Genomic DNA, 26,005 nt, shown 5'->3' with positions numbered 1-26,005 from the left:
ATTAATAATAAAATCTGTATTTTATTAAAGATCATTATACTTAAACAAATTTCATAAACTTGGTTAGTATATCGATATTATCTCGAAACCAGTTTCATCAGATATCATTCTGTGCCTCTGATTGATTAATATTTCTCCTGCCTCCAAAAACATAAGTAAATCATGTGGAATAGTAAAAATTTAATTTGTTAAAAGTAACGCTTTAAATATTATAGCTAATTATATTTGGATATTACGTTTCAGTGTCCTGTAACACTTTAATATCCCAGGTGTAACATTACAGAAGTTAGAGCGGGCATAGGAACTATAAAGTTTTGGACAGTTCCATATAAATAAATTTGAACATGTCATCAATCGTTTGGCTGGCCCATAAATAAGGGAGGTACGTCAAAATGGCCTCATATCGTATTACCTTAGGGGTCACGTCTGTACCATAGCAGCCGATATTAAGTATTTGTATACCTACGTCAGAGGAATTCTATTTTTAAATAATTTAAAATAAAATTTATTATTTTTAAACTAATTGACCTCCGTTAGATAAAATGTTATTCATCTTTTAATTGAATGAATTTACTGTAAACTAAAAATTACTAATACTATAAATGTAAAAAGTTACTTTATCTGTTTGTTTCTTATCTCTTAGTTCCTTAAAATCTCAACCAATATTGATATATAATGGAATGATTTTAGATACATAAGGATTATGATACTTTTTATTTCGGTCAATCAACACATCACGATTACATAAAAGATGTCCCGGATAAATCTAGTAAACAATATAAAAGTTATAGATAAGTTAAAGATAGGATTTTTATTTTGTATTTAAATAGCATGTAATTACCTATTGTAAATTACATATTTTTATTAATATAATTGCTTTGAAAAATTTGTACCTACCGAAACATATGTCTGAAAAACATTTTCATAAAAATTGACTTAATCTTTTACAAAATTATTGTCACCCATTTAGTCAGGGAAGATTCCAACGAATCGATCAGAATTATTAGATACTTTTATACCAATAAAAAAAAGGTAAAAAAAAATATTTTTAAGACGATTAATTAAAGACGTGCACATATCTGTCTCGCATTAAACGTAAGCATTACCTGATAATAACCAATGTTAATTCGAGACGTGCAAGTAAATAAACTAGCCTTAATACAGTGGACAGTGCCGGTTAGCGACGTAGTGCGGCCGCTCGTAAAACCACGTCCCAAGTGAAAACGATTCGAGTTGTCATCGCACTCACTTTATGTGACCCTCGGTACACTTAAAAATACTTTTTACTACTCCTTCGTACTTTGCAATTGCGAAGACACAGATCAAACAAAGAATATTATCATGTTTAATACACAAAAACCAAACAAAGTTTTTTCCGCAATCATTAAATGAACTTACTATTTTTTTTTATGTACTGTTCTATTACCAACTGATACGTCGTTTTACTGAGTTGTAAATATAATTATTTTAAAAATAAAAAAGACATTTCGTTTTCACAAAATGACCTGTTGTTTTCCTTTTTTAAAAGCATTAACAGCTAAAATGTACACATAATTTCACATAATACCTAAGTGAGCTAATCGAGAAGCCGACGCCGTGTTGATCAACCGAATACACCAGATTCAGATATAATCAGAATTACAAGAAGCCACATCGAGCAAGACACTACACGATAAAGTTTACAAACAACCCAAATATCGCTCAGCCGCCCGTCGCCGCTGCCCTGCCCGTGTTCGTCTGGGACTCCCATAAACTACAATACATAACTGCTGTGAACGCGACGAAATCAATTCCCAGTTCCGATTCCGAGAAGTGACACAGTTTCTTAAGTGTCACATCACTACCGGCGCACCGCTAAATAAATTCAAATCGCCCTCGTCCCTGCGCGGACCCCAAGCCCCACGCCAATCTAGTCCCTAAGCACCATGCTCTAGATGAACTTTTGTATGCGCCCATAAGTGTAGTTAAAATATAAAGAAGAGCCACCTGTCTCCACGAAAAACTTTATAGCGGCCATAAAATTTAAACCTCAAAAAGAAAAAACAAAAAGATGGTATTATTTTTTTCGTTTACGGCCGAGGCCCATTTTAGATCGTGTTTACCTAACCTGTCACCTTACAGAATGGCGATTTTGACTGGTCGGGTCCGTTGAATTAATTGTGGAGTTTTGGAGAGATATCGTCTGATGGACGATAACGTCCGACGGCTGCCTACCGGCCGTGGGAGCAATTTGCTTAAATCTGACAGATTCAGCTGCGGAATTAGAGGTCCACTTTGCGCACTTAATTACTACGACATGTAGCAGAAGTTAATTAAAAAAACAATATTTAACATATCTATAAACTAAATCTAATAAGTAAGTATAATCCCGAAAACGTAGGTTTATAGGATAATAAGTGATACTCACCGTGCGAACTGACCGCGGCCGAATAGGGGGCGTGCATTTGCTGATGGTAGTAACGGGCGCGGCTGTGGTGACCGCCTTCCAGCGGTGAATGGAAGAACCCGTCTCCATTCGCCTCTGAATTGACGTCGCCGGCGGCCGGGCTGCCGTTGACGCGGCTCTCGTACCACCGCTGCTGCAGCGCGCTCGCCCCCGCACCCGCGCCGCCGCCCTCTCCGCTCATGTCCATGACCGCCGCTCCGACCTCACACACCATGCATCGCTTTTATACGCACGCACTGTAAGTCCACACCCCTATCCGCATTTCAACAGTCAATTGTTTTGGGATTAGCTCGCGCTCGAACACTAATCGATGTCAGTCGAGCTCAGTCTTAGCATTTTTGCAGCTGCGGCTTTACAATGACGCTCTTAATCTTAAAGGCGAATTCATATTGCACGTATCTGTAAAAAGAAAGACAAAGGTGAAAAAAGGCACTTCGTGTTTTGCGCAACATCAAAGTAAAAAGAATATAATCCAAAGCTGGTATTTTGTCAAAAAAAGGCAATCAATTAAGATAATAGTGGTGCGCAATCGTAAGACGTCCGAGATATCGATACGCTCCCAATTTGATTAGGAGATATCGCGCGAACAACACTCGATACCGCCGTGATAAGCGATAAGGGCGCATTAAGCGTTGTTAGCCAACCGAGCCGTGATTTTTATTGCTACTAAATTCACTGAACGTATCTCTTCACTATATCTGTAGTGAGCGTACGGCTAGTTACTTGACACTCGATGAAAAACCTGATATTATTGCTTGAAACGATGCCAGATAGCTAAATGACTTCTGTTCTACTGCTCAGATTAAGATATAGAATAAATGTAATAAGTGCGTATGATTTAATAACCATATTTTAATTTTTACTTTGGATCAATTAAAAAACTACCTTTTTTCTTTAGATTTCGATAAATCATCGTCATTCTCACAGATATACATCGACCATTGAGTTTCCTTAGTCGCTTCTTACAACACCCAAGGGGAAAGAATATCATCCATTAACTGTCCACTTTTGAACATAAGCTTCCCGTCATTAGGAAAGGGGATGGGGGGGGGGGTTATGCCAGTAGTTGCCTCGCTAGGCAGGTGGAGTGACAACCGCAGTTAGGCTTTGGAGATACTTTAAGAAGGGCGCTGCTGCCCATCGCTCTCCCTCCCTTAGTCGCCTCTTACGACACCCATAGGAAAGGTAGGGCTGGTCTATTCTATGCCGGGACCACACAGCATAACAGATATGTATATACCTTAAAAAATGGTAAATTAATTTGATACGATCGCATTTCCCTAAACATCGACATAATCTATTAAGGCATCTGATTTATACGTTAGGCATAACCGAATATTCAAAAATGGAACCCAAACAAACACACAAACTCAGTGTGTTTGTTCTAACAATGCATATTAATATACGAGTAAGTAGTTCTTAATCATTGATTACACAATTCACACCGCCGCCAAGCAGTCTCCTTGTTTATATTAGCATTTCAAATTAATTCAAAACATTATTTGTAATTTCAAATAAACGAGCGCATTATAATAATTATAAGTCTTGAGTCTATCTATGATAGTAAGTAATAATAGCGGCTGAGTTGTAACTACAAAAAACCGTATAGTCGCGTCCGGTAAGCCACGTTAGGATAAAAAAATATTGTAGAAACTCTTAACGCTAGAGGGCGCTACCCTTACACTAATGGTATTAGTATTTGAAACTACTGGAATTAGGCCACTTGTCATAATGATATATCAAGAACTATTTCCTTATTTACTGTCTATATCCCCGGGGGATTGGCACGTAAATCAGTATTAAAACCTAACCCAACCAGAGTATGGTTAATATTCGTATATACATTTACCAAACTTCATAAACATATTGTTTAGCAGTTTAAACGTGGTTAAGTAACAAACATACTCCTATAAACCTCTTTACAAACTTTTACATTTATAACATAAGATATGATAAAATATATTAAAAAAAAAAAATAAACAGCAGTCGTGTAACATTTTAGGTATATTATGTTAATTAAGTATATGTTACGCGTATTTTATATAAATCATGCTTGTATCCGACAAATATTTAAATAGTTTAGCCTAACAGTTAACGAGTAGGTGTAGGTAAAGAAAAAACACACAACTAAATAAGGTATGTTTCAGCTTTGCTTTTTTATTACTCATAAAGTTACAAAGATGTATATCACCAAGTACGAACGGCCATGTTTATGCTAAGTATTGCTCCATGGCCTACATCAAATTACGGTAATGATAAATTATAAACAAACCTACTTATTCCCCATGAAAAATAAATATTGTTGTTTCTCATAATATGAGATAAACGGAGTATTCAAAGTATGCCTCCGTTTATATCTCTATTGTTTTTATTTTTTTATTTTTATTATTTGAATTTCCGTTGAGAGATATGTATATTATAATTACTCGCCTAATATAACTATTATGTTTGATAGTTATCTAATCTAATGTATAAGTAGGCATTATGCTTATGCGTAATCTTTAAAGGAAATCGTAACGCGAAAACAACATCGTATTCCAGACTGAAATATTCAAAAATATATTAAAAAGACATAACAGTTAAAATTGAAAATTATTTAAAAAATATTTATTTCATGTTCATTCGCCAATAAAATGTTAAATACTACTTCTAAAAATGTACCTAGAGAATGAGAGAAAAGTATTTTTTATGCAATTTAGAATGGCAAACAAGCTGACCGCCCACCTAATGGAAAGTGGTAACCGTCGTCTATAAACATGATCAGTACCATGGACATAACAGAGTATACTGTTTCGCCCATGATACCTCCCATGCGTTGCCATTCCTGAGGTCTCAGGAATGGCAACGCATGGCACCCTTTAAACCGAAGCACAGCCATACAAACATAACTGCTTAACAATAGAAACTCATTTTTATACGTTGGTTAATTGTCATATTTTCAGGTCGAGATTTCGTTTGAAATGAAAATTCAAGTATTTTTGCAATATATTTTGTAAACGAGTTAAAAAGAAATCTATATGATTTCTACAGTATGTAACTGTCACTAAGTGGCGCATTTGGCAATTAATTATTTAGATAAGATATCAACGTCAAGTGCAGAATGATATCAAATATCGATTTACTTATCTTAATCATTATTAAATATCGCAGTTTTTCTATAAGTTTTTCATTAATTACTTGTATCCAACCGTTAATACCTATTTGTACTAATAATTTTATATTTTCATAAATTATTTTATTATATCTGAAAATTTCTGAGAATTCAATTAAGAGACCCTCAATCGGAATATTCTAGTCACAGTTATACTTACCTATAAACTATTCTGAATACTATAATGGATTAATTAATTTACATTTAATTATTTTACATATAATAATGTTTTAATAAAAAATAATAATTAAATTAATAATCAGTCATATTTATGATTCGTAATGACCCAAAGGTCCTCATGACACTTGCGGCATTTCCGCGTTGGATAAACTATTTAGTTAAAAACTTGTGACATTTTCTATAAATGTAATTAAAATTGTATACCACGAAAAAACCTACTTTAATTGTGGCAAATCCTGTTACTTTTATTTTAATACTAAACTACTAAAAAGGTTTTGCTAAAATCTATATATGACCAATCTGGAAGTACCTATTTGTATATCCTTTCAGATAAAAGAAGAATTTTCCAAATCGGTTTGTAACTGATAAAGTTATGAAGGAACAAACAAACAAAAAATAATACAACCGAATTGATAATCTCTTCTTTTTGAAGTCAGTTGATAATGCCACAAAATTTATATCAAAGCAGGTACACATTTTTTGTTTTATAAACTCCATTAAACCAATAAAAATATTTTTAATTAATAGAAAGATATTTTATTTTTTTAAATAAAAAAAATCCTACAAAATAAATATCCTAAACACATTCGAATAGAATAGAGAATAAAGACGTAATCTACTTACCAGATCTGGACTACATAGGTACGTATACTTGTGAAAAATCGATTCATTGTTAAAGTTATAGGTGTTACAGACACTATCCGACGGGGCAAAAAAAACATTAGTCTATCTAAAACCATCAGATGTGATAACATAATCTTATATACGAGTATTTATCAAAACAAAACAATTTTTTGTCTGCAACAGCATTCGTATGAAATTATTACACGTAATTTGTTGACGCAAATTTTATAGTTTTCATTATCAAACATTCTGATATAAAAACACATCACCAATCTCATATATAAACAAGATATATCTACTAATATTACAAATATGAGAGTTTGTAAGTTTGGATGTCTGCACAAAATCACTTTTAAACAGCTAAACAGATCATATTCGAAATTAACACATGGAAGTACTTTATATTCTAATTTCTACATGCAAAACAACGAGATACAGTTGATTTTCTTTCGTATCCGGTGGGCAGGAGATGGCGAAAGGCCGCTCCATGAGTCCTTCCGTGGGTTCTGAGTGCCATCTGCACTCGCCCCATTTAAATCCGGTGAAGCTGTAAAGGCCATCTGCGGCCAACAGCATCAAGTATTTCGAAAAAAAGTAAATTTTCTTGCTCGGAATGCGTGACCGCGTGGTTCGCTTGAAAAGCCAAATATCATTTCTTACTGTAATTAGCCAATTACGGCTCGCCATCGATAGGGAGTTCATCCTCATGTCCTACAGCCTCAATGGTCGCGTACTGCGCGATTTCAGAGATATTTCCTCCCACGAACACTCAGTTTGTGGAATGAGCTCCCTGCCGAGGTTTTCCCAAGAGACTACAGCATGGGGTTCTTCAAAAAGAGGGTAAAGAGGTTTCTTCAGGGTCGGCAACGCACGCGTAATACCTCTGATATTGCAAGTGTTCATAGCCTATGGTAACCACTTACCATCAGATGGGCCGTATGCTTGTTTGTCAACACAGTGGTATAAAAAAAAATGTAAAATTAAATATATTTCATAGTTTTCTGATTGCACATTGTGCTTATTATGTGCTTAGTATGTGTGGGGTATAGCTTATATATATCTATATATCTAGGTACTCACGTACAAATTTATTTCTATATTGCCTATGGCCAATAGATAGATAAATTATTAACCAAAAAGTCCGTATAATTGCTATAATATTAAATTGCAGATTAAAAAATATTATGATTTGTCATTATCAATTCAACATATCGTTACTTATCAATTATTAAATAGGTATGATAAATACTTGGCAATTTATCAATTGCAAATATAATAATCCTTATAGAAAATATTAATACATTAATCATATGGCATTTACAATTACACTAAATTATTGAATGAAATAATACAAAATACTATTGGAATTTATCGAATCAAATACGATTTTTAATGTATTCATTGAAATCTACAAAAGTTACAATCAAGTTGTAAATAATATCAACTGAAACGTAAATGGAATATACAAAAAAAAGTAATAACACTATAGTGTTATTACTTTTAAATATATTTAAATGTTAAATATATTTAACGTAAGAAACTATGAAGAGATTCCTAAGACACTAGCAATTTTACTTCCTGTTGAAATAGGATGGTCTTGCATAACCTGAACAATAAATCAAGCGCTTAAATAATTCTTTTACAAAACTACGGCCATTAATTTACTATTAGATATCCCTGTTACAATAAACAATATAAATGTATAATACTGACTATGTGGCAGGTAGGTACCTAAGTATCTACCCGCTACCAATAAATAAAACTTATAATGTAATAATTTATTTATTACTTATTGTTACAAAATAGTGAGGTTTTTCATACCTCCCGAAATAGGTATGAAAAATCATATATATATATATATATATATATATATATATATATATATATATATATATATATATATACGTAACATTACATACATACCGTTTTATTTTATCAATCAATACAACATTTTACATTAATGTTAAATTGGTGTCTGATATAACTAAATCTTTCAAATGTTTATTAGGTATTTCAATATTAATAAGGTAGGTATTCGGAACTCATTTATAACATTCATTCATTTGGCTCAATCATAATAAATTTGTATAAATATATCTTTCTATTGATTTTATTAAGCAGTACTTATTACATAGAGATTAAACCATGTGGTTCCGGCATAGAATAGATCATTGCTCCCATTCCCGTGGGTGTTCTAAAAGGCGACTAAGGGAACATAATGGTCGAGGGCTAGACAGCAGAGTCCCTCTTAAAACATCACCGAAGCCTAACTGCGATTGCCAACCCACCTGCTAAGCGTTCCCACTACTGACAAAACCCCTCTAATGGAGGAAGCCTATAATTACTAGTGGACAATTAACGACTAATATAATCATGATTACACAGAGAAAAGAGACCTGTCTATCATTCATAATATAAATTTTACAAAGTTTAGAACAAATATATTTTGTTTAAATTTAATTAAATAGACATGTAGACACACTATGACAATTAAAAACTCTATTTAAAAATAAATTTTATTAAAACTATAAATATAAAAAATATCTATAAATAAAATACTTCTTGTGGTGGGTAGGTACAGTAATTGTGAACAAATTGTTAATTATATTTATCAATATGATTTACATTGGTACCTTTGTGGTCCTTATATAGATATAATGACTGTAATTGTAGACATTATTAAGATTATCTACAACTTGATTGAAAATTCTCATATTATTAAAAACTTTAATGGTCATAATTGCATATGTATCTAGGTAATTATAACACGGTGCAATGCAAAATATAGATACGAGATGCCTTTCATAAAAAAACGCGTAATGAGGTTCCTTCAGGGTTGTCAACGTGTACGTGGCAACCCTGATCCCAAATGATATATTATAATAGCTCCTAGTCTTGCAGTCGTTCGAATTTTAATTCCCGTTTCCCGTTCACCGTCATACGCACACTTATTCCTTTATGATGGAAAAAAAAATAAAAAAAAATGTTTATAAAATTAAATTATACAGGTGTTAATCTCCTTACCGTAAGATAAGATGTTGATCTAGCTAGGCACAGATAAAATGAACTTAATAAATAGATCACAACCGACGAGACGGCTATCTGACCATCGACTGAAAAAAACGGATTTTATAGATAACGAAAAAAAAATATAAAATCACACGTCTTATCACAAATTACGTCGATTTTGTGTGATTTCACCGTAATGTCATGAGATAGGACAGATAAGATGGCGGCCGTTTGCAGGGCCGATTAGGGATTATATTTTCACTAATTCAAACCTTTCGATGTTTATCGAAGTTTAGTTGAGTTTATCTTTTAATTGAAGGTGAACAAATTTTCTTTTTTTTTCTACATATAATATATAATTTGTCTATTACGTATTAGAAATATCATTTTAATTATACCTACCTAGTAGTTGATATGAAGAATAACTCCAAAGTAACTAACGGTTATTAAAATCTGTCTTTGTAATAATTATAATTTATTACATTTCATAATAAATTGTATCTAATGACACCATAGCATATCAGCCGCTAATTGTCCACTGCTAACTATAAGCCTCCCTCTATTGAGAGGTTTTGCCAGTAGTTGCCATGCTTAGCAAACGGGTTCGCAACCGCAGTTAGGCCTTGGAGATGTTTTAGAAGAGACACGGCTGCTCATCCCTTGACCCTTAAGTTCCCTTAGTCGCTTCTTACGACATCCACGGGAAAGGAAGAGGTGGCCTATTTCATGCCGGGCCCACACGGCAAAATTTTAAAGCTACATTTCACCAATCCTTCATATCTGTCAATGGTCCAGTTGTTGGAGATGGACAAATACATGTGAAAAAAAAACATATGTCTATGAATAAACATTATCTTACTAATATAAGTTTTCTAAGTCTTGAACTAACACAGTATAGATTGTACTTTTTTCTATTGAAAAATCCCGCATTTGATAACGATCTCACTTCATGGAAAGCGATGAAGTGAACTAAGATGCAAATAAAGAAAATATATATGTGATTCAAAATAAAATAAAGTATTGTATCTGTAGAATGTCGTAAGAAGAGAGTTCCTCTGAAACCGCACTATGTGTGACCATTCTGCATTCTAAGGAGTGAGAATGGATTCCCCGCCGGTGGCAGACGATACGTTGGTGAAAGATGGCTATAGGCATCATATAAAAAATTTTTCAGAACGCAATCCACTATACAGATAAGAAAAAATGCAAAGAGAAGCAAAATATCTATCTAGTAACAACTACATTACAGTATAACTATGGTAATGATGATTTAAAAAAAAATAAGAGCCTTGATCAACGGTTATTCAATAAAGACGAGACTTTATCGCAAGTTGAAACAGATTAAAATTGCATATCAATTGTAACAAACACGCGAACGCGATCAGCGTACAAAATGATTTTCCATTTCCGATATTCATTTAAGATCTTCATTGTAGCGTATAAAGGCGTCGATTACACGCATAACTTTATTCACTATGAGGGCGACACAAACAGGTTCACGATAAAATTGATCCGTGATACCAAGTCGGAGTGATCGATGCACGCATGCGCCCGCGCCGATAATTCTAGCGCCAGTGATGCTCAAAGTGTACTCCGCAAAGTCCTGTGCGAAGCCTCTGCGAGAGGAATGCCGTAATAACATAAGTAAAAAGAAACCACGCTGATCATATTTGTTTGTCATGTTTTATTTGTATTATAATGCAAAATGCGGTGTAGCTTAAACGGTCAGTATTTTTTTTTCTGCAACAGAATGATAATGGCGACGAAATGAAATAATACAATAACAATAATCGGAATCAATATAATATTAAGTAACTAAAGCCAGGTTTTCTCATTTAGAGGCTCCGTAACATTTTTTTTTTTTCATTGGAAGTGCACCACAAAAGTTTGAGAACCACTGGCCTATACTATCGAAGTCTGGATCGCGGCCGATCGCACAGTAGCATAACCAAGTTATAAATCAACATTGATTGCCTATAACTCGGTACCAATGATAAACATTGTGATTTTACACCCACTGATTCCGGTTTATGAGTTAACCTAACCAATAGGTATGTGCGAAAGTTTGTTTCATTAACTCGCCAACAAGCTCCCGAATCGTTGCTAACTTTACCATGTGTATTTATGCATAAATCTTCCGACATATTAAGCAATGTTTTATTGTGAATATAATATTTTGTTGTTACTAGCAATATCCCGCTGGTTTGCTCGTTTTTCGCGCACAACCTAAATGCGGTAGTGTGAAGATAGCTTCCTAGATTTATACACATATTTTAAATGCTAAATTTAAGTAAATGCTTCACCGTAGGTCAAAAACAATAAAAAAAATTGGACCCCCTCCCCATACCTACAAACTCAATAGCTGTATGAGTATTTTAGTATCTTAGTGTTATACTTTTTTGTCATTATTTTATCCTCATATTTATTTAAAAAAAAAATGTTCATCTTTACTAGTAGAAAACGCTATCTAAAAAGGATGGTAATAAGACAATATATTACAAATAATTAATTACTATTTCATAAATATTCTTAAAAATGACATAAATACTATTTCACTGGAACTCCTCACCCGTTTAAGAGATCAGGTTGCAGCTACGATGGTCGACGCGTCGGCGCCATCGCCTTGATGTCCAATGCAAATATAAATTACAAAGTTTTATTACACCATTTGGTTAATATTTAAAACTTTAAAACTGCAATAAAGTGTAAATGTATTTACCTTTTCGTTTGAAAATGAAAGTGTTACAGATTAAGTATTTTTATTATGAATGTATAAATTTTTTTTATACCACTGAGTTTGCTACAAACAAGTATACGGCCCACCTGATGGCAATCGATTACCATAGCCTATGAACACCTACAATACCAGGGGTATTACGCGCGTGTTGCCGACCCTGAAGAATCCTCTTTACCCCTTTTTAAAGAACTCCATTAACATTAAAAATGTTATTAAATAACATTTTTTTTTTCATACAACTTAGAATGGCAAACAAGCTGACGGACGGCCCACTTGATGGAAAGTGGTATCCGTCGCCTATACACATGAGCATTACCATGGACATAACACAGTATACTGTTTCGCCCATGATACCTACCATGATACCATGCGTTGCCATTCCTGAGGACTCAGGTGTTATTCCTCTGTACCCAGTAAATTCAAGCCATATTCCACCCTTCAAACCGAAACACAGCCATGCAAACACAACTGCTTCACGGTTGTAACACGAATGGGACAGAGGTACCCAAGCAATCGACTTTTGTACAAAGTCTCCCTCATTCATCACTACCATCATATGATCCGTTAACTGTCTACTGTTGAACATAAGCCTTACTTAAGGGGTTTTTCCAGTAGTCGCCACGCTTGGCAGGCAGGTTAGCAACCGCAGTTAAGCTTTTAGTAACGTTTAAATGGTACGCTGCTGCCTATCCCTCGACCATTAAGTTCCCTTAATCAGTTTTCTTATCTTACGACACCTACGGAAAAGTAAGGCTGGCTCTTTTTTATTATTATTTTACTTTATTATTAATTTCAATTGCTTAATTTCGATAAGACTCGAACCTACACCGCTTGGCTAAACAACCTCAAACCAAACTAAATACTTATAAATGCAAAACAAAGTTAAAAGTAGAAATAGTACCCTATATCCTTCTCCTTCTCAAATACTAATCTATACCCCGCGACTTCTCTCGCGTAAATCAGTACATAAGTATTCTATGTGCTAAGTTAGGATCTAATGTACCAAATGTCATTCAAATCCGTCCAATAGTTTTTTGCGTAAAAGAGTAACAAACATCCATCGGTCCATCTTTACAAATTTTTACATTTACAAAATTATGAAATAGAATTTTATAACAGATTGTTTGAACAGTTAAGCCATTTAAGAGATAACTGACATATATAAGTAAGGATTCTATGTTCAACTAATTGTAATTTTTATTACAGTAGGAACTACTTTATAGATCCATAATACATCTAAATGCATATGTTACCATTATATACCAACCTAATAATAAAGCATAGACAAAACTTAAAAAAAAAATACTAGACAAACAAATTAATCGTGCACTCATCGTCTTGTTACAAATATGTAAGCTTACACATCGTGAGTCAGTTATCAGTCCTCTTATTAAGATTAGACCAACTTCCAATTAAGATAATTGATTTCCCCCGCAGACCTCCCGGCCGAGATGAGGCCCGAATCTAAAAAAACATGTGTTCGACACTATCTTGATTCTTTATCGAGGTCGATGTGATACCAAATAATGACCTAAGGGATCTATTGGGGTCTATGGCCTATCAAAGTGGGGAATACGTTATGTTAAGAAATTTTGTTTAAATTAATTGTGTTAATTATAATACAATTTAAAATATATATACGTATTTATTGAATTGTTAAGTACATAATTTTTTATTAAAAGAAAATATCTTGGATTATCATTTCAAATATAATATTTTTCCAGCTGTTAGGTACTAGAGTTGTCAATTTTTAATACATTTAAATTGTATGTATTAATGATTAAATTGTTTACTTAATCAAACTGCTTTAATTACTAATCAGATAAACATTACAGAGCGTCACATTAATAAAGTCCAATGTATTGACTATAAGCCCATAAGCTTGGACTGGACATTCTTTAACTGTCAAAATTAAAGGTGCATGTATAATAACTTGTGAGTATCTGTCAAAACAAAGGAGATTAGGTATGCCAGTAAAACGTACTCCGATTTGATAGGATTTAAGACGCACAAATAGAACAGTAAGTATATCTACTTACTTGTATTTTATTATGTTCAATTGATATTGGAAACTGAAACAATCTTAAATACACGACAAGTTACTATTAACTAATTCCAATAAAATATAACAAAATATCTAAATTTTATTTTCTGACAAATATGTTCTTTAGTACTCTTTAATTAATATTTATAAAATAATAACAAACAAGATACGAGTATAAATATGTAGGTTTAAGTTTATAAAATTTAATGTTGAAATATATATTTATATAAAGTTACTTGACTCCCAAATAAGTTTTCCTTCACAAAAACTCTATAAATCTTTAATATTAGTACACAGGTATACTAAGGTAGACTAAGGTATAAATACAAATATATCACATCTAGAGTTTCAAGTAAAGGAGAAATGAACTTTAAATTAAATTGTACTTTACTATAGATTCAGAAGAAAATAAAAAAATTTATTACTTTAGGAGAATCATCACTGATAAAAAGTTAATGTAAACGGGAAAATGTGCCCAAAATAAAAAATAAACAGTAAGAATAGCCATAATATATCTAATTAAAAATAATAAGTTTATATCTATAGTAATAAAAAACTGAAGCAACCTTTCACAAAACATATATTATTTAGAAGAGATTGTTTAACAATAAGACACTTCATTTGTACCATTTCACTTCAATTATTTATTATCATTCTTAATTTTGTATCTGGTACAATAAAGTTTATAAAAATTAACAAAAAAAAAAATGCAAGAATAACATCAATTGTAATCAAACCTATCATTATACAGGTGTATATATTATAACTAAATTTGCATCATTATTTAAATTCAGAAGCTCGAGGAAACTACAATTCGAGAGAAACCTCCGTGCGGTCATTAGTTACAAAAAAAAAGAAGATCGGTTATAACCTCTCTAAAGATTAAGTTTTAATCTGTGATGGGTGCAAGCAGCTCGCGCGTTATTTTGTTCCATTTCCACGACGATCGATCGATACCGTTTGATCGATGCCTTTTAAAACGAACCAAACATTGAATAATTTATAGACAAGTGATTTATTTTTAGTAAAAAAAACTCTTTTAATATGATACAGATTGTTTAGTGTTCGATGCCTTGTATGTTATTAAATTATAAATTAAATTGCTAAACGTTATACGTATTTATCACGAAATTGGATTCTGATTAATTTTAAGTGTCTAACATAAGATGTGCCTACCTAAGTAAATATAAAGTGAAACAATATAAATTGCTACTAATGTAAAATTTTACCAACAACTTCGTCCGCTTGACCGAAAAATGTTCTCTGACCGAGATAAAAGGTAGCCTACCATGTCCCTCTCCATCTCATTTAATATCTATACATATACACCAAATTTCAGTGATTGATAAACCTGTTAAGAAGTAACAAACAAAAATTTTTTCTTAATTTATAATGTCAGTAAGAATTTACTAGCTCTACTGCTTTGCTCATATGAATTAATATAAAAAAATATTGTATAGGATAATCTACAATTTGGTCTATCTGCGTACCAAATTACATTCGAAATAGTCAAGCATGAGCTGTAACAATCATCCAATCAAAACATTACAAATTTTAACATTTATAATAAGTATTACGTAGTTATTTTTATACCACAAAAGTGGCAAACAAGCATACAGCCCGTCTGATGGCAAACGGTCACTGTAGCCTATAAATTATTGCAACACTAGGGATGTCACACGTACGCGTTGCCGACACTGAAGAAATCTTAATATACCCTTTTTGAAGAACCCCACACTGAGTAGGATTCACATCTACCTAATACAATTTAGATAATATTTAAAATAGAATATGCCTATAATACGTAAAATGATATATAGAAAAGAAATTAGTGAGTGCGTCAGTACGTTGAAAGTGTACAATTATCTAGGATACTTATGTCGCGTCAGGGACAAAGGCTAATTGTCTGAGTAAACACATGTGTACATATAACAACTACCGCCAATTTTATTATGACGCAAATTGAATATTTATTTTATGAAACAAATTGATATAATATAACATTATTAATTAATTAAGCCGATTCTGATATTATTTTTCAATAATTATGCAAATACATTAATTTAATTCATTATTTTTTTTTTATTAGAATTGTTATAAATTATTACATCTCAACAGGATATGGTTACTACATGCGTCTACAGCGGAAACACGTTACACACACATCCAAATCTTATCGAAGGATAATCGGCAGCGTTTGCGCATCTCGGGCCGCATTCAAATTTCGAACGCGAACTGTCATGGCGGCCAATCGGCGTGGTCGAAACTGGCCAACGATCGGTATGGAAACGAAGCCAAGTGACATTGACATTGATTGGTGGTGATCAGCTACTTATTGTATGTAAATATATTTTATGTAGATATATTATAGGTATTTCTTTGTTAATAATACATAGTTTTATATAACTAGATTTTATGGTTGATGAGCAAAGTTATTCAAATACAATGATCTATAGACAGAATAAATTTTAAAAGGAAAATATGTAACGGTCTGGTCTTAATTAATTTGTACTAATAATATAAGTGCCGTGTGGTCCCAGCATAGAATGGGCCACTGCCTCCTTTCCCGTGGGTGTCGTAAGAGGTGATTAAGGAAACTTAATGGCCGAGGGTTGAGCAATAGCGTCCCTCTTAAAACAACACTAAAACCTAACTGCGGTTTCCTACCCGTCTGCCATACGTAGCAGCTATCGGCAAAATTCCCCTTATGGGGGAGGCTTATGTTCCGCAGTGGACAGTTAACGACTGATGGGGATAAGAGAATAATATAATAAAGCAATAGAGTTTGTTTGTTTGAACGCACTAATCTCTATAACTATCAGTCGCATTTAAAAAATTCTTTTTGCATTTGATAGCTCACTTCTTGAGGAAAGTTGTAAACTATTAAAAGTCACAGTGCGACTACGGGCAAAGCCGTTCTATACAGTTAGCATTTTATAATACTGAAAATGTTTTAGGCGAGAAACCATATGTATGATAGTAAGTTTGTAACCGTAGCCTATACATATAGGTACGTATAAAATTAAAAAAGAACGTGTTAAATCGAAAATTGTTCAAACAAACTCTTCCACTTTCTTGTCCTTATCTTTAGTAGTCTTTTATTATAAATATGAAAGTAAGTTTATTTGTTTGTTACCTCTTAGCGCCTTAACGATTTAACACTATGAAATTTGGTATAAGTGTACTTTATGTCATAGATAAGTACATAAACTACTTTTATCCTATCTAATGAACATAATTCGGTCATACGAACGATGTCGCTGGTAAAAGCTAGTATTTGTATAGGTACATTTAAAACATGAGTCTGTTAAAAAATACTGCCTTAATATTGTCAAAATTAATATCAAACCAATACGGACGTAAACCGTATCATTTGTAAAAAGAATTATCTACCTACATACAAAAAAACCCTTTGAAACCTCTCACTTTTGGAAATTACTTAGTAACGATTCCTTACCAATATTCTAAATGTGAAAATGACTTTGTTTATTTGTTACCTTATAACGCTTTAAGGGCTTAAGCAATCACTATGAAATTTTGTATACACATAGATACTATACGAGATGGAAAAGAACATAGGCTACTTTTTATTCCGTCAGTAAACATATCCCGGTCACGCGAACGAAGTCGCGGTGAAAAGTTACTAAGTACAATTTTAATATAATAACGTTATTTGTTCTTGCCAAAAAACATAGAATACTTCCGTCACTGAAAGATATTAAATTATCAATCTTTTTATATACCTATAGATAAATATTAGTAACCTGTAGTTATTAACATTTAGAGATAACAAATAACGGATTGTGATTTTTCAATACGCACTTACCTACATAAATATGTACGTAGTAACTATAATTATTATTATTTATTTAACTCTTTATTGCACCATAAATAAAAATATACAATGACAAGTGAATAATTCAAGTGAAATACAGTAACTATCTATAAGCGGAGTCAGAATTATCAAAAATAAATTATTATTATTATAATAGCTTTTAATCGTCCGCTGCTGAACTTAGGCCATCCCCATAACACAGGCCGGTTGACAACCGTAGTTAGGCTTTGGTGATGTTTTAAGAGGGACGCTGCTGCCGATTCCAAAACATTATGTTCCCTTAATCGCCTCTTACGAGACCCACGGGAAAGGAAAAGTTGGCCTATTCTATGCCGGGACTACACGGCGATTAATTTTTTCTTTAGTATGTAAATATACCTAACTGTCATATTATTAATTCTGTAATCTTTCCATAATATATCTATATATAGCTGTTTATGTGTGTACATATTTTATATGAAATTTTCACATGATTATATTGTTTATTTTCCTATTAGTAAGCAAACAAATAGGTTTATCAAATACTACTTAAAATATCAATGTAAATATGAGTTAAAAATCATTGTCAACAATTAAATATATACCTATACACATACTAGTGTAGATAGTATAGATTATACTTGTGTATATATTTTGTATATATGTATGTATGTATATTAGTACGTCACAGTATACACATACACAACTTTAATTCGTGGGAATTATTTGATTTAATATCGATATATAAAAATTTCATTCATATAACTTCGATACCTATCTTATGCTATCACTATTTATAAAAATACAATGATCCATTTAGCGGTTATGGTTTAGATAAACCCTACGAGGTTTTGAGTATGGCACATAAATAAAAAAAAACTTAACTCAACCTTGCTGGTTACTCTGAATTATTTTTGTATTTGCTCTTCTAACACAGTTCTTTTAATTAGTAATATTTTATGTATTTATTTATTATATGTATACATATATTTATTTATTTTACATATGTGTATGTTAATTATTAGTCTAATTATATGTTTATAATATATTAAATATTACTTTATATTTTCTCAATTTATGAATGCACCTCCTACCCATTTCTCTGTTTGCTCAATGGTTGACTGAGAGAGAACACCGTCCGGTGTTAAGTCCTCCAAATGTACATAGAATTTCACTGTTCATGAAAGTCATAAAGTAAATAAATAAATAAACATTATGCAAGCAAATATTTTAGTTTTTCCTCAATTGCCCTTGTTTATTATACCTATATGTATATTTACAGATTAATGTACAAACTACTAAAGTATCTGGTAGCTATTCAGTTCATTAGACAGTATACTATTAATAGAAATAACAATAATAAAACTCGAGTTTATCAGTGATAACTATAGACAATTATATTCTATTAATTATAAAATCAATCATCAAAATCAGTAGAGAATTGGCGAAGATATCGCTTAAGATACATACAAAGAAATCATAGAATTGAGAGCTCTTCTAGTTTCTCCAAAATAAGATTTAAAAAGCACAAAATACATGTATTAATAGCAATCTATGGTACATATGATATCCAGTGATATGATCTTTCATGATGAACATGACCCAGCAACGTGTAACGGAATGGTCATCATCATCACATTGACTTACATTATGATTGGCGTATAGTTCCGACATGGAATGGGTCACCCATTCTTTTCCCGTGGGCGTCATAAACGACGACTAAAAGGGCTTTATGGTCGAAAGATATACAGCAGCATACCTCTTAAAACATCAACAAAGCCTTACTGTAGTTGCCAACCCGCCTGCCAAGCGTGGCAACTATAACCAAAATCGCTCCTTATGGGGGAGGCCTATGTTCAGCAGTGGACAGTTAACGGCTGATATAAGAATAAAATAAAAATGATCATCATACCTATATCATAAGCCAATACATGACTTATTTGTGATTTATATGAGATAGTATCATGGAAATACGCCTAATGGTCTGATTTATTTTAGACTAACTTTATCCCTCATCCTTAATCAGTACATAAAGTATCCTATGTGCTTATGATTTATTTAAAACCGTTCAATAGCTTTTCTGTGAAAGAGTAACATGCAACCATCCATTGTTTCAAACTTTCGCATTTATTATATTAATAGAATATATACCTATAACCGTGTGGTCCCGGCATAGAATAGACATGTATATAGAAAACTGGCCCTGCCATGATTGAAGACGGTGAAAACTATCTTAAATTATTTTCTTGTTAACTTAAGAACGATTACTCGGTTTAACTAAGAAAATACCCCGGCCGAGAATCAGTAATTAACATAAATCTTGTCATATGAATCAGAAGTATAAAATTAATAATACGTGTATAATAAATGTTTATATATCATAGTATAAAAATATTTTTATATAATAATATATAATTATTATTATTCATAATTCAAGAAAATATTTTTATCAACCTTATCTCGTTTATGTCTTTTACACGCAGATCGTTATCTCTTGTGTATATTTTCCATTAATTTAAATATATTACATTATAGGTACTATTTTTATACATTGTTATAGTATTACGAACATAAAAATAATCAATTATTATCATTAATTAATAATGTTTTAGTCAAAACAAATTAAGTATGTTTCGTAACAATCACCAAATAAATGTATATGTAACTAATTTTTTTTTTATTTAACTACTTGTTTTATAATAAAATAATTAATCTGTATATTAAAATTATACCAATTAATGAAGTTTTTAAACAGCAAAAAAATGCCGCGCAACATTCTTCCGACGGATGTGGAGTTGCGCGCCTAACTCTAATATTCCAGAGAAATCGCTGCAACGCGTTTAATTATAAACTTTTCATTATTATCTTTTTATTTCTATCGTACATATTTAATGTGTTTATTATCTTAGATTATTTCCAATGACAATTTAATGTATTTTTCGTTAAAATTTCCTTACTATCTGCGTGTAGAGTCATGACAATTTTCTTTCAATTAGTTATAAATTATTAGTTTCTTTGAATAGATTTTTTGTTTAAAAATATATATCTATAAATTGTACAAATATAGTTATAGTACTATATATAATATATATAGTAATTTAAAATAAATTACTCTGTTTACAAACTGCTTTATTTTTCGATTATTGCCTTTGACTAGTGGCTTTAAAAAATATATATATTTCATGAAAGAACGCGGACATACCTCAGATGTCCTTATCAGACGCGTATCACAATGCCGATCACTATCACTATGTACCACTGTAAATACTGTGCAGATACATAAACACACTGATATCATGAGCTCCATCCCGTTTGCATGTTCATTTTCATAGTAAATCGTATAATACTTTATCACAGATCACAATACGTCAGTGTAATGTACATACAATTGGTTGTGTTGAAGTCGCGATGTTATAGGTTATAATAAGAAAAACAGTCCGTTTTGTGAGCGCAAGCGCAGACGCGACTGCGGCGATCCGGTACGCGATACAGCGCCGTTGGGACGCAACCCGACACTAAACCAGTCGTGTGACTTTTTGTTGTGCCGCACGGTCGGCCGCCCTCGGCTCCCGTCGGCGGCGGCGGCTCGACTTCGGCGGTGACTGCGTTCTGATTGGTCGGTTCGACGGCCGGGCGGCCGAATCAGGCGGGGCTTGACGCTCGAATGGGTGTGTTCTCTTTTCAAATTTTCTTTTTCTCTTTTTGGGCGGTCTGCGATGGTGTGTGTAGTCGACGCGCGCGCGTCCCTCTTGATGGATGGAGATGTGTTGTATGGTACCGGCGGCGTAGTAATTTCTGAAACATTTAATATTATTACTACTTATAAATATAATAAATTTAAAATACCTAATTCATACGTACAGATTAGATTTTATGAGTATATGATTATACAGTCTTATATAATAGAAAAATATATTGTTTATTAATAATTAAATATTATACATATCTATTTTAATATTTATATATAAAAAGAAACAATAACAGAAATCCTAATAAACTAAAGCAGACTTATAAGCATTATTTAAATAGACTTAACTACTTAAATAAAGTTTATGTTGACTTTGACTTTAAATACAGTATGTACCTACATATCATCATTGCCGTACCTTTTCACATATATTTGGGGTCGGCGCAATATGTCTTCTTCCACAAATGCAATACCTACACATATCTAAGTATATTGATTGAGTAGGCAGGTATATATAAATTGTCTATAACTTAGTTTCCATGTTCAGTTATAATTTATTAATTAGTGGTAGGTATTAAATAATTGTAGACATATTTAGGAGAGGGAGGGTGTTCTGTGCCCATCCTGTAACTGTCCAATGCCCACCCCTATAGAAAATAATTCTCAATATTTACACTAATGATTTTAATTAATAGTTACAGTTACAAGTACATTATATAATAGTAGGCATCTCCATAATAGATGAAGTCCTCCAACCTGTCACATTAAGTAAAATATTGCGAGCAAAAAAATAAATACGAGTATTAAAAAATTTATCTAATGGATAATATAAATTGTATCTCAATGTTTTCAAAATATAAAATATAATATACCTAACATAATTTACTATCTAGGTGTCTATTAGCAGATATTATAAATACCACTAGATGGAGTGACGACCTGAAACACATTGCAGGGAGTCAGTGGATGCAGATGGCTCAGGACCGTTCTTTATCACAGTCTATGGGGAAGGCTTATGTCCAGCAGTGGACGAGTAATGGCTGAAATTATATTGATGATAAATACAAAAAACAAATGGATGTTTTATCCACGTTGACAAACAAACATAGTACCTATCTGCCTATACAAGATTTAAATTTGATAAATAGCTGTACATTTGTATATGCCTAATAAAATTATATATAAACTTCCAAGCCCTTTGTTTGTTGTTCAATTGTTCAACAATTGTTCCTAAAGAAGAAATAACGTTTTGCATTATTTTGTTTCAAAAATATTAATGCTTGAAGGATAAGTACATGGTGCCATGGGTATCACAGTTAAAGTTGCCACTTTCTGTCTGATTGGCTGGTAGTTTGTTCGCCAATTCTAGTTAGGTAAATAACTACTTACATATATAAAAAGATACCTTAAATGTAATTTCTCACAATAACTTTATTTTTCTATAAAAAGAACAGCACCTTCTTTCTTGACAAAACTAATATATTATTAATACGAGAGTAAGGTGGTGAAGGGATTGTATTGAGGACTATCAGTCTAATTGCTAGCATATATCGTGTCAGGTCGACCTTCCCGTGGTCCCTCTGGAAATAATCGAGGTGAATTCCACGTGTGTTAATCACGACGTGCTACGACGTGCCTTTTTATTCTCACCTATCACCCCTCACTATATCCCTTACAGTATACAATTAGCCTAACCAGGGTTACCTAACCATTATCATCTTTTAAAAAAATAGAAGATTTATATTTATATATATATATATATATATATATATATATATATATATATATATATATATATATATATATATATATATATGTATTTATTTATTCTTTATTGAACACATTACAAAACATGTCTGGTATAAAAGACAGACTTAATACTGCGAGTATATAGCTAGCATTCTCTCGCAGTTAACCCAATAGATATCTATATGAAAATTATTATCAAAATAGGTTCAGATTTAAAAAAAAAATACAAATTAAACTCCTTGTTTTTAAAGTACTTTTTTATTGTAGTATTAGGACCTTCGGTTATACTCAGAAATACATATGAGGTGGTATTACTGTATATATAGTTCATATATAAGTATACCTACCTATATATTGAATTGGTATACTATCTCAAATATTCATTTCATGCTATAACAATGTATTGTAATCGTGTTACTAACTATGGACCTTTTACCATAGGAGAAGAATATTAGCCGACTATAACTGCGCTGGCTACGCAGCTTAGCATACAGTATTACTGGGGGGAAAAGGGATTGTTAGTAATGGAGACTGAGAATCCCATTACTAGGAATATACCCAACCAGGTCGACCTCCACGCGGTTCCCCCTGGAAACTATCATGGTTAATTCCTGATTGATTCATCATGATAGGCTAACTAACCTGTTTTCATTCTCATCTATCACCCTTCACTGGTGCTCCGCCAGCGTATCCCGTTAGCGTAGGCGGGGTTACCATATTATTTTCACCCATCAAAAAGTGTATATTACTAGGGGGTGAGGGATTGTTGCTAATGGGGTCAAATAGTCCCATTACTAGCAATAAACCCCATCAGATCGACCTCCACGCGGTTTCCCCTGGAAACCATCGTGGTTAATTTTAGTTGAATTCCTCAGGATGATCTAACTGACTTATTTTCATCCTCATCTCTCATCTTCCACTGGAGTTCTGCCAGTATATACCGACAGCGCAGGCGGGGTTACCATATCATTATCACTCATTTAAAAAAAAGTAGATATTTATTACTTGATACTTATAAATAAATCCGTGAATTGAGAGCCTACCATGAAATGTTTTCCGTAATTTCGGGTCCGAACGAAACACAAATTTGATGTTAAAATTACATGATACATACCATTTAAAAATATTAAAAACGCTAAACTATCGTTCCTTTGGACTTTTATTGTAGGATTTATTACAAACGAAATGTTAAGCTCCATTTACCTACTGGGTCGATTTCGGTATGAATAAAAACACGAAATTGAGTCCAAAAATTCGGAATTCCATTTCATGGTAAACCCCCTGATCATGATTAATGTCCTTATATTCAGTAAGTGTTCCTTGAACTCTTCTTTTTCTTTTTTTCTTTTCTTTAATACTAAAGTATATTTAGGTATCTACATAGATAAAAAAAAGAAATTTAAGTACCTACAACTACTTAGTAAGTTAAGTCTGTGTTGAAGATTGCGACCTTTTTGTTTCTTTTTTTTTCTTAATAGCCATTTATTTTTATTTTGCCAGTCACCGATCTTCTTTTTTTTTTCATTGTAAATTTCACTTTCTAAATATAGATACTAAAGCTATTCATCATTATAACACAATTACTTATTTAATATTCACGGTAAAAACCATAGACTTAGTTATAACGCACTAAGTAGTAAACAGGAAAATCCATCATACTCTCCAACAGTCCGTAGGAACGTTTGTCAGAAATTACAAAGTACAGAGGTATAGTTTAGTTCTCAGGAACGGCAACGTGAGAAGGATATTATGGGTGTTACAGTATGTTCTGTGATATCCATGGTGCTGTTCACTTTTTAAGGTAATGGTTCTCTTTCCATCGGATTTGCCGTTAGCTTATTTTTGACAATCTAAGTAAACCGCTTGGCCAAATCATAATACATATTTAGACAGTACAATAATGTAAAAAAGAACCTAAGTAATAAAAATAAGGGTGTCCGAAAACCCAAACAGAGCAAGATAAGATTACAACCTCAAATGAATCACTCACGTTTACGCAAAATCGTTACCATTAGAACTGTACGTAGCTCGACTAAAGTCTGGAGACAGTCTAAGGCGCCCCTCCCGGGCCCTCCCTCCCCCACCCCGTCGGGTGGCCCGCGGGTGATTTATCCTATATACCGGGTCGCTATAAATCTGCCGCACAACACTATCGCGCTAGTGCCGCGTTAATGGCTAATGACATAACACTCCCATACAGTAGGCTCGACTCACTTGTCTCACATTAAATATATTTAGGCTGCACTTGTCTTATTACTAGAGAAAGACTATACAAATTTAATGCTTGGGTACCTCAGTCCCACCCTTATTTCTGCCGTGAAACAAACGTATTTCGATTTAAAGAGATATGACATTGAAATTACAAGGTATAAAGAAAACACCAATGGGAAAGAGTTTGTTAGTAATGGGGACTGATAGCCCCATTTGCTAGCAAGTTACCCTATCAGGTCGACCATCATGCGGTTTCCCCTAAAAACCGTCATGATTAATTCTTGTGAAATTCATCACAATGTGCTAACTGACCTGCTTTCGTCCTGGTTCGTACCCTACCAGCGTATACCGA

At 32.7% G+C, this 26,005-nt stretch overlaps 1 protein-coding gene across 5 annotated transcripts in view; it reads right to left on the bottom strand.

Annotated features, from left to right (window-relative positions):
* Nucleotides 1–21,528, bottom strand: part of LOC113511740 (GATA-binding factor C) — a 118,497-nt gene extending 96,969 nt beyond the window's left edge. For 4 of the 5 annotated variants that reach the window (XM_026895448.3, XM_026895451.3, XM_026895450.3 and 1 more), the window contains exons 1-2: nucleotides 9,426–9,570; nucleotides 2,408–2,845 (exon numbers count right to left, since the gene is read on the bottom strand). In XM_026895448.3, the coding sequence (XP_026751249.1) occupies nucleotides 2,408–2,660 (253 nt within the window). In that variant the 5' untranslated portion in view covers nucleotides 2,661–2,845; nucleotides 9,426–9,570. Of the gene's footprint in view, nucleotides 1–2,407; nucleotides 2,846–9,425; nucleotides 9,571–21,207 lie in introns of those variants that run through there. The other variant, XM_026895449.3, reaches the window with a different exon arrangement.
* Nucleotides 21,529–26,005: the final 4,477 nt, after the last annotated feature.

Source organism: Galleria mellonella, unplaced genomic scaffold, assembly GCF_026898425.1.
Source record: "Galleria mellonella isolate WM207_F2 unplaced genomic scaffold, CSIRO_AGI_GalMel_v1 utg213, whole genome shotgun sequence".
Lineage (NCBI taxonomy): Eukaryota > Metazoa > Arthropoda > Insecta > Lepidoptera > Pyralidae > Galleria > Galleria mellonella.
This window is presented reverse-complemented; position numbering and strand designations above follow the sequence as displayed.